The following is a 14,810-nucleotide window of genomic DNA, read 5'->3' on the forward strand; positions in this document are numbered from 1 at the left end:
GCAAGAATCCAGATGTTGTGGTCCATGTAGGGACCAACGACGTGGGTAGGATGCATGAGGGGGTCCTGCATTGGGTGTTCAGGGAGTTAGGTGTGAAGCTGAAGAGCAGGACCTCCAGGGTAACAATCTCAGGATTGCTACCTGTGCCACGTGTGAGTGAGGCAAGGAATAGAAAGATTATACAGATTAATACGTGGCTGAGAGGATGGTGCAGGAGGGAGGGCTTCAGGTTTTTAGATAATTGGGCTTTGTTCCAGGGAAGGTGGGATCTGTTCCGAAGGGATGGTTTACACCTGAACTGGAGCGTACTAGCATTCTTGCAGGGAAGTTTGCTAGTGCTTCTTGGGGGGGTTTAAACTAAATTTGCAGGGGGTGGGGATCCAGAATGTGAGAGAGGATAGCGAGATGAAGAATAAAGGACAGGTGGGGACTACACGGTTCCGGAATATTAAGTGTGAAGTAGAGAAAGGTGAGGCGGAACAAGTGATAAGGAGGACACAAGTACAGAGGGATGGTCTGACGGAACATGGAGTTAAATGTGCAGAAAGAGTAAGTAAATTTAGGAAGGACAACAAAATTCAAGGGGCGTATAGCCTGATGGGAGTTCGGGGAGCTGAGTTAAGCACAATAGGCAGAGATTCAAACAGAGAGAGGAGAAATGGGCTAAAAATTCTATATCTGAATGCACTGTCAGAAATAGATAGATAGATAGATAGATACTTTATTCATCCCCATGGGGAAATTCAACTTTTTTCCAATGTCCCATACACTTGTTGTAGCAAAACTAATTACATACAATACTTAACTCAGTAAAAAATATGATATGCATCTAAATCACTATCTCAAAAAGCATTAATAATAGCTTTTAAAAAGTTCTTAAGTCCTGGCAGTAGAATTGTAAAGCCTAATGGCATTGGGGAGTATTGACCTCTTCATCCTGTCTGAGGAGCATTGCATCGATAGTAACCTGTCGCTGAAACTGCTTCTCTGTCTCTGGATGGTGCTATGTAGAGGATGTTCAGAGTTTTCCATAATTGACGGATAATAAGGCAGATGAGCTTGAAGCTCAGGTGCGAATGGGTAACTATGATGTTGTTGGGATAACGGAGACATGGCTGCAGGGAGATCAGACCTGGGAAATGAATGTACAAGGGTATACGTGCTATCGTAGGGACAGAAATGTGGGCAGAGGGAGTGGGGTGGCCCTGTTGGTGAGGAATGAGATTCAGTCCTTTGCAAGGGGGGACATAGGATCAGGAGAAGTGGAGTCTGTGTGGATAGAATTGAGGAACAGTAAGGGCAAAAGGACCCTATTGGGTGTTGTCTATAGGCCACCAAACAGTAGCATGGATATTGGGTGCAAGTTGAATAGGGAGTTAACATTGGCATGTGGCAAAGGTAATGTCACAGTAGTTATGGGGGATTTCAACATGCAGGTGAACTGGGAGAATCAGGTTGGTGCTGGACCCCAGGATAGGGAGTTTGTAGAGTGCCTAAGGGATGCATTCTTGGAACAGCTTGTACAAGAGCCGACCAGGGACAAGGCTATTCTGGATTTAGTGTTATGTAATGAACAGGATTTGATAAGCGATCTTGAAGTAAAGGAGCCATTAGGAGGTAGTGATCATAATATGATAAGTTTTAATCTGCAATTTGAGAAGGATAAGGGCAGCTCAGAGGTGTCAGTGTTGCAGTTGAACAAAGGAGACTATGGAACCATGAGGGAGGAGCTGGCCAAGGTTAACTGGACGGATATCCTAGCAGAAAAGACAATGGAACAACAATGGCAGGTATTCTTGGGAATAATGCACAAGGTGCAAAATCAGTTCATCCCCCAGAGAAGGAAGGATTCAAAGGGGGGAAAGGGGCCATGGTGGTTGACAAAGGAAGTCAGAGATTGCATAGCATTTAAAAAAAAAGAAGTATGACAGAGCTAAGGTGAGTGGGAGGACAGATGATTGGGAAATTTTTAAGGAACAACAGAACTTAACTAAAAAGGCAATACGGGGAGAAAAAATGAGGTACGAACGCAAGCTAGCCAGGAATATAAAGGAGGATAGCAAAAGCTTTTTTAGGTATGTGAAGAGAAAGAAGATAGTTAAGAACAATGTTGGGTCCTTGAAGAATTAATTGGGTGAAATTGTTATGGGAAACAGAGAAATGGCAGAAGAATTTAATAAGTACTTTAGATCTGTCTTCACTAAGGAAGACACAAGCAATCTCCCAGATGTATGGATGGGCCAAGGACATAGGGTAACAGAGGAAATGAAACAGATTGACATTTGGAAGGAAACGGTGATGAGTAGACTGATGGGACTGAAGGCTGACAAATCCCCAGGTCCAGATGGTCTGCATCCTAGGGTACTAAAGGAGGTGGCCCTGGAAATTGCGGATGCATTAGTAATCATTTTCCAATGTTCCTTAGATTCAGGATCAGTTCCTGAGGATTGGAGAATGGCTAATGTTATCCCACCTTTTAAGAAAGGAGGGAGGGAAAAAACAGAGAACTATCGACCTGTCAGCCTAACATCAGTAGTAGGGAAGATGCTAGAGTCCATTATTAAAGATGAAATAGTGGCATATCTAGATAGCAGTGATAGGATTGGGCCGAGCCAGCATGGATTTACCAAGGGTAAATCATGCTTGACTAATCTATTGGAGTTTTTCAAGGATGTAACCAGGAAGTTAGACAAGGGAGATCCAGTGGATGTAGTGTACCTCGATTTTCAGAAGGCATTTGATAAGGTCCCACATAGGAGATTGGTGGGAAAATCAAAGCTCATGGCATTGGGGGGAAGACACTGACATGGATAGAAAACTGGTTGGCAGATAGAAAGCAAAGGGTAGCAGCGAATGGGTGTTTCTCGGAATGGCAGGTGGTGACTAGTGGGGTGCCACGGGGCTCGGTATTGGGACCACAGCTGTTTACAATTTACGTCAACAATTTAGATGAAGGCATTGAGAATAACATCAGCAAGTTTGCTGAAGATACTAAGCTGGGTGGCAGTGTGACATGTGATGAGGATGTTAGGAGAATTCAGGGTGACTTGGATAGGCTGGGTGAGAGGGCAGATACTTGGCAGATGACGTTTAATGTGAATAAGTGTGAGATTATCCACTTTGGGAGTAAGAACAGGAAGGCAGATTATTATCTGAATGGTGTAAAGTTAGGTAAGGGAGAAATATAAAGAGATCTAGGAGTCCTTGTTCATCAGTCACTGAAGGTGAATGAGCAAGTGCAGCAGGCAGTGAAGAAGGCTAATGGAATGTTGGCCTTTATTACAAAGGGAATTGAGTACAAGAGCAAGGAAATCATTTTGCATTTGTACAGGGCCCTGGTGAGACCACACCTGGAGTATTGTGTACAGTTTTGGTGTCCAGGGTTAAGGAAGGACATCCTGGCTATAGAGGAAGTGCAGCGTAGATTCACAAGGTTAATTCCTGGGATGTCAGGACTGTCTTACGCAGAGAGGTTAGAGAGACTGGGCTTGTACACGCTGGAATTAAGGAGATTGAGAGGGGATCTGATTGCAACATATAAGATTATTAAGGGATTGGACAAGATAGAGGCAGGAAATATGTTCCAGATGCTGGGAGAGTCCAGTACCAGAGGGCATGGTTTGAGAATAAGGGGTAGGTCATTTAGGACAGAGTTAAGGAAAATCTTCTTCTCCCAGAGAGTTGTGGGGGTCTGGAATGCACTGCCTCGGAAGGCAGTGGAGGCCAATTCTCTGGATGCTTTCAAGAAGGAGCGAGATAGGTATCTTATGGATAGGGGAATCAAGGGATATGGGGACAAGGCAGGAACCGGGTATTGATAGTAGATGATCAGCCATGATCTCAAAATGGCAGTGCAGGCTCGAAGGGCCGAATGGTCTACTTCTGCACCTATTGTCTATTGTCTAGTAACATCTTCAAAAAATTCAATAAGGCTTGTTAAACATGACCTTCCACACATAAATCCATATTGACTTTTCCTAATCAGACACTGTCTATCCAGATAATTATATATTCCATCTCTAAGAATACTCTCCATTAACTTACCCACCACTGATGTCAAACTTACAGACCGATAATTGTTAGGTTTACTCTTAGAACCCTTTTTAAACAATGGAACCACATGAGCAATATGCCAATCCTCTGGCACCATCCCCGTTTCTATTTACATTTGAAATATTTCTGAGCCCCAGCTATTTCTACACTAACTTCCCTCAAGGTCCTAGGGAATATCCGGTCAGGACCCGGAGACTTATCCACTTTTATATCCTTTAAAAGCGCCAGTACATCCTCTTCTTTAACCATCATAGTTTCCATAACTACCCTACTTGTTTCCCTTACCTTACACAATTCAATATCCTTCTCCTTAGTAAATACCAAAGAAAAGAAATTGTTCAAAATCTCCCCCATCTTTTTTGGCTCCACACATAGCTGTCCACTCAGATTCTCTAAGGGACCAATTTTATCCCTCACTATCCTTTTTGCTATTAATATAACTGTAGAAACCCTTTGGATTTATTTTCACCTTAGTTGCCAAAGCAACCTCATATCTCCTTTTAGCTTTTATAATTTCTTTCTTAAGATTCTATTTACATTCTTTATATTCCTCGACCACCTCATTTACTCCATGCTGCCCATATTTATTGTAGATCTCTCTCTTTTTCTGAACCAAGTTTCCAATATCCCTTGAAAACCATGGCTCTCTCAAAATTTTAACCTCTCCTTTCAACCAAACAGGAACATAAGGATTCTGTACCCTCAAAATTTCACATTTAAATGATCTCCATTTCTCTACTACATCCTTCCCAGAAAGCAAATTGTCCCAATCTATTCCTTCTAAATCCTTTTGCATCTCCTCAAAGTTAGCAATTCTCCAATCAAAAATCTCAACCCTGGGTCCAGACCTATCCCTCTCCATAATTATTAATATGGAGGTATCAATGGAAATGTACCAGTTCACAGAAATGGAGGGAGTTTGGATGGAAAAACTTGATAAGATACTTTATTACACCTCTCAGAAATCCCATTATGATAGTAACCTCCCTGTTTGCTGGAGAAATTGTGGAAAACAAAATGCAAATCATTATCATATTTTTTTTGGACTGCCCTATCAAAGACTATTGGAGGGGGATACACAATTCCCTACAAGACATCTTTAAATGTGAAATACCCTTAGAGAGTAAGACCATATATTTTGGATATATACCTCAAGAATGGTTGAAAAGAGATAAATATTTAATGAATATACTGTTGGTGGCTGGTAAAAAGACTCTTACTAGGAAATGGTTATCACAGGAGAGCCCAACTTTAAATACATGGATGGAAATTACAATGGACATTTACAAAATTGGGAAGATAACAGCATCTGTTAATCATAAACTGGAACAATTTGATTCATACTGGGAAAAATGGTTTAACTACATAATGCCTCATAGGCCTGATTTTATTCTCACATATCAATGAATATGTTGTTAAAAAAAAATCACTCCCTACTTGTACATAGTTTTTTCCGTTTGCTTGTTTTTTCTTTCCACTCTTTTCTATAAGTGTATACCTCAGATAAATACTTTGTGGAGATTTGTGATATATATGATTATATGATATATATGTACAATGCCTGAAATACATCTTATGGAAATGTTTGTTTGATGATGAACTTCAATAAAAAATAAATTACAAAAAAAACATGAAAAAAAAGAAACTAATGGCATTGTGATCACTGGACCCGAAGTGCTCCCCGACACATACCTCTGTCACCTGACCTTAATCATTCCTTAACAGGAGATCCAACACTGCCCTTTCTCTAGTTGGTACCTCTATGTATTGCTGCAAAAAACTATCCTGCACACATTTCACAAACTCCAAACCATCCAGCCCTTTTACAGAATGGGCTTCCCAGTTGATATGTGGAAAATTAAAATCTCTCACAATCACAACCTTGTGCTTACTACAAATATCTGCTATTTCTTTACAAATTTGCTCCTCCAATTCTCGCTCCCCATTAGGTGGTCTATAATACACCCCTGTAAGTGTTACTACACCTTTCCCATTCCTCAATTCCACCCAAATAGCCCCCCTAGAGGAGCCCTCTAATCTATCCTGCTAAAGCACTGCTGTAATATTTTCTCTGACAAGCAATGCAACACCTCCCCCTTGCCCCTCCGATTCTATCACACCTGAAGCAACGAAATCCAAGAATAATTAGTTGCCAATCACACACCTCCTGCAACCATGTTTCACTAATAGCTACAACATCATATTTCCAGTTATCAATCCATGCTCTAAGCTCATCCACCTTTCTTACAATGCTCCTAGCATTAAAATAAATGCATTTAAGAAATTCTCCACCTCTTACTCTCTGTTTATCCCTAACGGTGCAAACAACTTTACTATCTTCTTTTTATCCTTCTCCCCTACATCTTCAGTCTAAGCGCTCCTCTTCTCTATCACCTGCCTATCCTCCCTCACACACTGTCTACAAGCTTTCTCTATTTGCAAACTAACCTCCTCTCCTAGTCTCTTCAATTTGATTCCCACCCCCCAACCCATTCTAGTTTAACGTCTCCTCAATAGCCTTAGCAAATATCCCCGCCAGGATATTGGTCTCCCTAGGAATCAAGTGCAACCCATACTTTTTGTAAAGGTCACACCTGCCCCAATAGAGGTCCCAATGATCCAGAAACTTGAATCCCTGTCCCTTGCTCCAATCCCTCAGCCACACATTTATCCTCCACCTCATTCCATTCCTACTCTCACTGTCGCGTGGCATGGGCAGTAATTCCAAGATTACTACCTTCACGGTCCTTCTTCTCAGCTCCCTTCCTAACTCCCTATATTCTCCTTTCAGGACCTTTTCCCTTTTCCTACCTGTGTCATTGGTACCTATATGTACCATGACCTCTGGCTCTTCACCCTCCCACTTCAGGATATCTCGGACGCAATCAGAAACATCCCAGACCTTGGCACCAGGGAGGCAAACTACCATCCGGGTCTCCTGATCACGTCCACAGAATCGCCTATCCGATCTCCTAACTATTGAGTCCCCAATTACTACTGCCTTCCTCTTCCTTTCCCTACCCTTCTGAGCCACAGGGCCAGACTCTGTGCCAGAGACATGGCCACTGCCACTTCCCCCAAGTAGGTTGTCCCCCCCAACCAACAATACTCAAACAGGAGTACTTATTATCAAGGGGTACAGCCACTGGGGTACTCTCCAGTACCTGACTCTTCCCCTTCCCTCTCCTAACCGTGACCCACTTGTCTGCCTCCCGTGGCCCTGGTGTGACCACCTGCCTGTAACTACTCTCTATCAATTCCTCACTCTCCCTGACCAAACGAAGATACTCGAGCTGCAACTCCAGTTCCTGAACACGGCCCCTTAGGAGCTGCAGCTCGGCACACCTAGCACAGATATGGACGTCCGAGAGGCTAGGAAACTCCAGGACCTCCCACATCCGGCACCGAGAACAACAAGCTGCCCTCAAACTCATAATTCCCCCTTTCCTCAAGTAACAGGAAAAATGGAAAACTAAACCTACCTTGCCTCGCCTGTTTTCACCTAAGCCCGTCGAGTCAAAGCCCTTAAGCCTTAACTCTGCTCCCGGCTCACTCCGCAGCCTGCAAATGGCGCTACCCGCTGTATAAGGCTGTGTTCCTTTTAAATCTTCTGCGCTTCACTGCCCGATGTCACACGCCTGCACAGTCCTGCCTCTCTTAACTCAGATGAGAAGAAAAAATCAAAATGGCTCCCACAGCACTCCCGTTCTGATTCTCAGCCTTCTCCAAATTCCCTCAACTTATGAAAGCTAACACTCCTTAAGCTTTCTTAACTACCCTATCTACCTGTGAGGCAACTTTCAGGGATCTGTGGACATGTACCCCCAGATCCCTCTGCTCCTCCACACTCCCAAGTATCCTGCCATTTATTTTGTACTCTGCCTTGGAGTTTGTCCTTCCAAAGTGTACCACCTCACACTTCTCTGGGCTGAACTCCATCTGCCACTTCTCTGCCCACTTCTGCATCCTATCAATGTCTCTCTGCAATCTTTGACAATCCTCTACACTATTCACACCACCACCAATCTTTGTGTTGTCTGCAAACTTGCCAACCCACCCTTCTACCCCCACATCCAGGTCATTAATAGAAATCACAAAAAGTAGAGGTCCCAGAAACCAATCCTTGTGGGACACCACTAGTCACAACCCTCCAATCCGAATGTACTACCTCCACCACGACCCTCTGCTTTCTGCAGGGAAGCCAATTCTGAATCCACCTGGCCAAACTTCCCTGGATCCCATGCCTTCTGACTTTCTGAATAAGCCTACCATGTGGTACCTTGTCAAATGCCTTACTAAAATCCATGTAGATCACATCCACTGCACTACCCTCATCTATATGCCTGGTCACCTCCTCAAAGAACTCTATCAGTATTGTTAAACACGATCTGCCCTTCACAAAGCTATGCTGACTGTCTCTGATCAGACCATGATTCTCTAAATGCCCATAGATTCTATCTCTAAGAATCTTTTCCAACAGCTTTCCCACCACAGAGGTAAGACTCACTGGTCTATAATTACCCAGACTATCCCTACTACCTTTATTGAACAAGGGGACAACATTTACCTCCCTCCAATCCTCCGGTACCATTCCCATGGACAACAAGGACATAAAGATCCTAGCCAGAGGCTCAGCAATCTCTTCCCTTGCCTCATGGAGCAGCCTGAGGAATATTCCATCAGGCCCCGGGGATTTATCCGTCCTAGTGTATTTTAACAACTCTAACACCTCTTCTCCCTTAATATCAACATGCTCCAGAACATCAACCTCACTCATATTGTCCTCACCATCATCAAGTTCCCTCTCATTGGTGAATACCGAAGAGAAGTATTCATTGAGGACCTCGCTCACTTCCACAGCCTCCAGGCACATCTTCCCACCTTTATCTCTAATCGGTCCTATCTTCACTCCCGTCAATCTTTTGTTCTTCACATAATTGAAGAATGCCTTGGGGTTTTCCTTTACCCTTCTCACCAAGGCCTTCTCATGCCCCCTTCTTGCTCTCCTCAGCCCCTTCTTAAGCTCCTTTCTTGCTACCCTATATTCCTCAATAGATTCATCTGATCCTTGCTTCCTAAACCTCACGTATGCTGCCTTCTTCCATCTGACTAGATTCTCCACCTCACTTGTCACAGGTTTACCCGAGGAAACACACGCATTCAGGGGGAGAACGTACAAACTCCTTACAGACAGCAGTGGGAACTGACCCCGGGTCACTGGAACTGGAAAGATGATGCTGTCTTTTCAATGCTGGTGTTAGGTACATTTATGCCAAAAGGAAACTTTTATATACACGAAGTCAAGTTTTTGTAAGGAACTATTTGGACTATAATTATAAACATTGGCAATGCAATATAAATTTTCATATGCCATAACATGCTTCAGAACCAAATACAGAAACAGTGAAGTAAGACAGAAGGAAGACACTGGAACAAACAAAAAGAAACTTTATTCAAATAGCAGTCCGCAGGCTGCGTCACTGCCAAACCTGCCCTAATGGCTACCTTAACCAGTGTGGAAGGGTTCCTTAAGGTTGTCATAGCCAGGGGTTGTGGGGGTGGGTGGAGTCTCAAATAGCCTCTGACAACCAAATCCAGCTCTTGCCTGTACACGTGGTTCAGCTATGAAGCTGGCAGAATCAGTTCCATTTCAAGGTGGGTTACTGGTGCCTTAAAACCTGTCGCTGCAGGCAGATGGAATTCAATAGCCATGGTTGGCAGCTCACCTACGAGAAGGAAAACTCTTATCTCAAACCTTCACTACCTTGCAGCTATACCCAGTCATGGAGAAGGCTTCAGGAGTAAAGCTAGAGTAAAAATCCAGAGATAGGATCCCTAAGGAATTCCTACATTGCGTTCAATTGACAGAAGATGAGGTGACCTGATAGAGGTGTATAAGATGATGAGAGGCATTGATCATGTGGATAGTCAGAGGCTTTTTTCCCAGGGCTGAAATGGTTATCACGAGAAGGCACAGTTTTAAGGTACTTGGAAGTAGGTACAAAGGAGATGACAGGGGTAAGTTTCCTTACACAGAGAGTGGTGAGTGTGCAGAATGGGCTGCCAGCGACAGCGGTAGAGGCGGATACGATAGGGTCTTTTAAGAGACTCCTGGACAGGTATGTGGAGCTTAGAAAAGTAGAGGACTATGGGTAACCCTAGGTAATTTCTAAGGTAAGAAAATGTTCAGCACAGCTTTGTGAGCCGAAGGGCCTGTATTGTGCTGTAGGCTTTCTATGTTTCTAACGCTGACTCTGAGCCAGTGCCAAACTGTATTTGTCTCTGCTGTTCCCTTTGATTCGTCAGCTGCAAGGAGAAGGGGAGCCTGCTGCACAGGCAATAGCTTGCTCTCCATTTCATAACTCCGCCTTGTGTACCAGCAAGCGTATCATGTAGACAGCTAGGACGCTATAACCATGACCGACCCTGACAAACAGAGGGCCCTATGTGGAAGGGACTACAAGGCATTAAGCTTCAAAACTACAAATTCCAAAGGGGAGCCAAAGCAATAAACCGGTAAACACATGAGGCTCTGCAGATGTTGGAAATCCAGAGCAACACACACAGAATGCTGGAGGAACTCAGCAGGTCAGGCAGCATCTGTGGAGAGGAATAAGTCAATGTTTCAGGCTGAGACCTTTCAGCAGGACTGGGAAGGAAATGAGAAGAAGCCAGAATAAGGTGAGGGGAAGGGAAGGAGTACAGGTGAGAAGGTGATAGGTGAAGCCAGGTGAGAGGGAAGGTAGGTTGGTGATGAAGTAAGAAAATGGGAGGAGATATGTGGTAGAGGTAAAGGTGTAAAGAAGAAGGAATTGGATGGGACAGAGGACCATGAGAGGAGGGGGGGTGGTGAGAAGGATGGTAGGTCAGTTGGGTTCACTCAAAATAAAATGGTTAATTATCACACCAGCATGCACCTGATAATGTCACACAGTATTGAAGTGAATGGCATCACAGTAGCAACTAAAAGGTAATACAGTCGGCCCTCCTTATCTGCGAGGGATTGGTTCCGGGACCCCTCGTGGATACCAAAATTTGCTGATGCTCAAGTCCCTTATTCAACCTGTATCGATTCGGTGGACCTTCGGACCCAGCGGAACCCTAGAACTTATTTAACCTGGCTCAGTGTGGTGCACATTAGGACTCAGTGGCAGAACTCTGAATCCACAGTGTTTGCGTCCATGAAAATAATCACAATCACGATTGAAAATAAAGTGGAAATAATAAAGCGATCGGAAAGAGGTGAAACACCATCGGTCATTGGAAAAGCATTAGACTACATTGGTCAACGATCGGAACAATTTTAAAGGATAAAGTGAGAAAGGCTCTGCCCCGATGAAAGCTACAATTATTACTAAGCAACGCAGTGGTTTAATTATTGGGTTTTTGATCCTCCACATCAACCCAGCACAGTGGAGAGCGCACTCAGGAGCAATCTGTCACTAGATCGAACTCAGAAACTTCCGTTCCTGAGCCCGGTGCTGAAACATACGTTCTTAAGTGTTTTATATTCACAAACAGGTAAGATATATACTATATACGAAGACAAATGTTTGACTAACTACGCTAAATAATACCGGATGTACCTGTTCTGACTTACTTAGTAAGAGAACTTCTGATTTTTTTTTAATCCCGATCCACGATAACCCACGCACATCCTCCCGTATACTTTAAATCATCTCTAGATTACTTATAATAACTAATACAATGTAAATGCTATGTAAATAGTTGTTATACTGCATTGTTTAGGGAATAATGACAAGAAAAAAAGTCTGTACATGCTCAAACAAGTGCTGGAAGAGCACTTCCAGGTTTTCGCGATTCGCGGTTGGTTGAATTCGTGCATGCGGAATTCGCAGATAAGGAGGGCCGACTGTATACAGATTGTTAAGTTGACAATAAAATATTCCATTTTTCTGTGTACATGTATGGAATAAATTCAAGAATGCAAGTTGTATCTGCAGAGAAAAGCCAGTGTTCCATGAGAATTAACACCATCATAATTATTTTAGTTTCCAAATATCTATTTATTCCTTTCTTCAAGCTTCAGGTATTACTTTAGAGAAGTGATCAAACTTTTGGGACACTGTAAATGGTTACAGACAACACACTCCCTGTCGTCGTACAGACCAAGGCGGCCACAGTTTTAATATAAAATTGTTGCTGTGTGGCTAACTTCAACTGCTGCAAAGGGTCTGCAATTAGCTTTAAAGGGAGGCAAACAGTAAGCCAGTCCATTGATTAATGCCCAATGGCGTCAGTTGCAAGAGGCATTTGTGGATCAGCAGAGTACACAACCAGGCTTCAGTGTGAATGATTTAATGAGTCTAATAGCACTCATTGGCACAGCTCCCATCCAAGAGCAGAGTGAGATGCAAGGGAGGCAGTACCCTCAGAGAACAGTGCCTCAGAAACCAGAGCAGTCCACTCATAAATAAGAAAAGAAATTGTAGAAAATAGAGCTTGGAATTTACATCAATGATCATATACAGCCACTTTTAGAGGAAACTGTGCAAAGCCATAGCCATGTCTGCTACAGTTTATATATTTTACATTTTCAGAATAATAATGGGATGGAATAATTTAGGGCCCACTTCAGGATTTTGTAAAAAGAGAAATCGACTGCCTTTGTAAAATTGCTATCTTTGTAAATCAAATCCAAGGTTAATCCCCCTGGCCTGCCCTGCACATTAGAGCAATTGGTACAGAGGAACTGAGGGGTAGGAGCAGCGATAAAGAACACATGCAAATCCAGAGAATAAAGCTGAAGTTTTCTGAACAACCAAACTGCAGTAAATTACAAAACAGGTTTTCTTGCATATTGTGCCAATATGAAGTAAACAGGGTTCGGCAACGAACAAAGCACAGGGACCGATGCAACTGGTGATTTTAACAAAAGCCATTTATAAAGGCAATGGGAAAGAGCACAGAGAACAGGTTTTATGTTTGACTGGCTCTACATGCATATAAATTTTCAAAAGTTATCAAATAACATATCTCCCATGCTTAGCCATTTTATTATGTAGATATTTAACGAGTGCATTATATATATTTATATACAAAACTGAATTAGTTTAAACTTTTCTTTCTAGATTTTTGCTCTAAACTGGATTAATTACAATTAACTCCAGTATTCAAAGCAACTGTTACTCAATTGCACAGATTCCTTCCAGACTTGAATTCACCAGTCGTTTTTGAAAGTAATTCTAAAAAAAATTACTTCACATCAAAGTTGCGGGCGCTTCGAAGGAGATTTTGCTCTCATCAGTCTGTTACAGAGTTCACTTCAGTGCTGCCCTTATTTCTGGAAGTTTCTATGATCTGAAGCTTCAGTTCCTTTACCATGGCTTCCAGCTTCTCCCGTGCCTCGCGCTCACACCTCAGCTCTTCTTGGAGTTCCCGGCGATCTGCTTCCGCTCGGTCCAGCCTTTGTCTCAGCTCAGCTAACTGTATGCCGTGATGAAGGGAAGGGAAGGATCGGAAGAGAAAAAATAAACTGATGTTAAAGTTGGACACTTCTTCACTGATTTCAGTACCGCTTTCAAAGTTACTTGCCACAGTTATTCCAATCACCTCATCCACAGCCTCTACAATTCCCAACAAACACAGCTTAACAATGAGACATACCAATAATTCGATTTCTAATAATCATGCAAATGAAATTTCTCTTCTTTTGCACGATTGTCTTTCCATCTATATGTAGTTTGTCAATGATTCTACTGTGTATCTTTGTATCTACTGTGAATGCCCGCAAAATAAAAGAATCTCAGGGTGGGATATGGTGACATATATGTACTGTGATAACAAATTTACTTTGAACTTGGAAATCTTTTACGTTACCTAGTACTGATAATTTCAGTCATGGTTTTAAAAGGAAATGCAAGAAATTACTGCCAATCTTCTCCTGTTCAGATTGCTTCTTAACAATTTTAAGCCATCAATGTTTCCATTAACTGGTTTATTATTGTCACATGTACCAAGATACAACGCAAAGCTTTGTTTGCACGGCCATGGCATCCAGGCGAATTGAAAACAGGGAACTGCTGCGATAAAGCCTTGGCCCTGTCAGCTTTCCATAAGATATAGGAGCAGAATTGGGCTAGTTACCCCATTGAGTCTGCTCCACCATTCAAATCATGGCTGATATTTTAACACCATTCTCCTGCCCTCTCTCCATTATTCTTGACCCCCTTACCAAACAAGAACCTATCAACCTCTGTTTGAAGGGGGAAATAAATTAGCCATGTTTGAATGATGGAGAAGACACAATGGGCTGAAATGGCCTAATTTTGCTCCCATATGTTACGGCCTTCAGTTTATCAAGTTTCAGAAAAAAAACAACTGAACTGTATGTAATTTGGTTAACATAATAAAACCAACAGAACCCACATAAAAGGAAGTTGAGCCAGTGGAGTCACTCATCTACCCATCCAATAGTGGAGGTTCTAGGAGAGATAGAGGAAAAGAGTGCTGGCACTGGATAATGTACTAGAAGGGTAAGAGTACAAGGCACATGGGAACACCAGTAAACACCAACATCCCACTCCCAAGTTACATCACACAGTAACCTCTAGATAGATTACCCTTCCATCTTCAATCTGAACCTAAACTCCACACCAAACAACATTTTGGTTACATCAACTTCAGAAGGACTGCAGTGGTTGTAAGGGAAGAGTTACATTTGATTCCTCTTTGGTATATGTTAAAATGCATAACACAAAATGGAAGTGTATAAGACAAAATGGTCAAAATAAGAC

At 42.7% G+C, this 14,810-nt stretch overlaps 1 protein-coding gene across 4 annotated transcripts in view; it reads right to left on the reverse strand.

The window, feature by feature from the left end:
- Positions 1 to 12,056: 12,056 nt before the first annotated feature.
- The window catches only part of skila (SKI-like proto-oncogene a), a 95,398-nt gene continuing 92,644 nt past the window's right edge, over positions 12,057 to 14,810 (reverse strand). For all 4 annotated transcript variants that reach the window (XM_073041651.1, XM_073041652.1, XM_073041653.1 and 1 more), the window contains one exon: positions 12,057 to 13,500. In XM_073041651.1, the coding sequence (XP_072897752.1) occupies positions 13,318 to 13,500 (183 nt within the window). In that variant the 3' untranslated portion in view covers positions 12,057 to 13,317. The remainder of the gene's footprint in view (positions 13,501 to 14,810) is intronic.

Source organism: Hemitrygon akajei, chromosome 3 (assembly GCF_048418815.1).
Source record: "Hemitrygon akajei chromosome 3, sHemAka1.3, whole genome shotgun sequence".
Lineage (NCBI taxonomy): Eukaryota > Metazoa > Chordata > Chondrichthyes > Myliobatiformes > Dasyatidae > Hemitrygon > Hemitrygon akajei.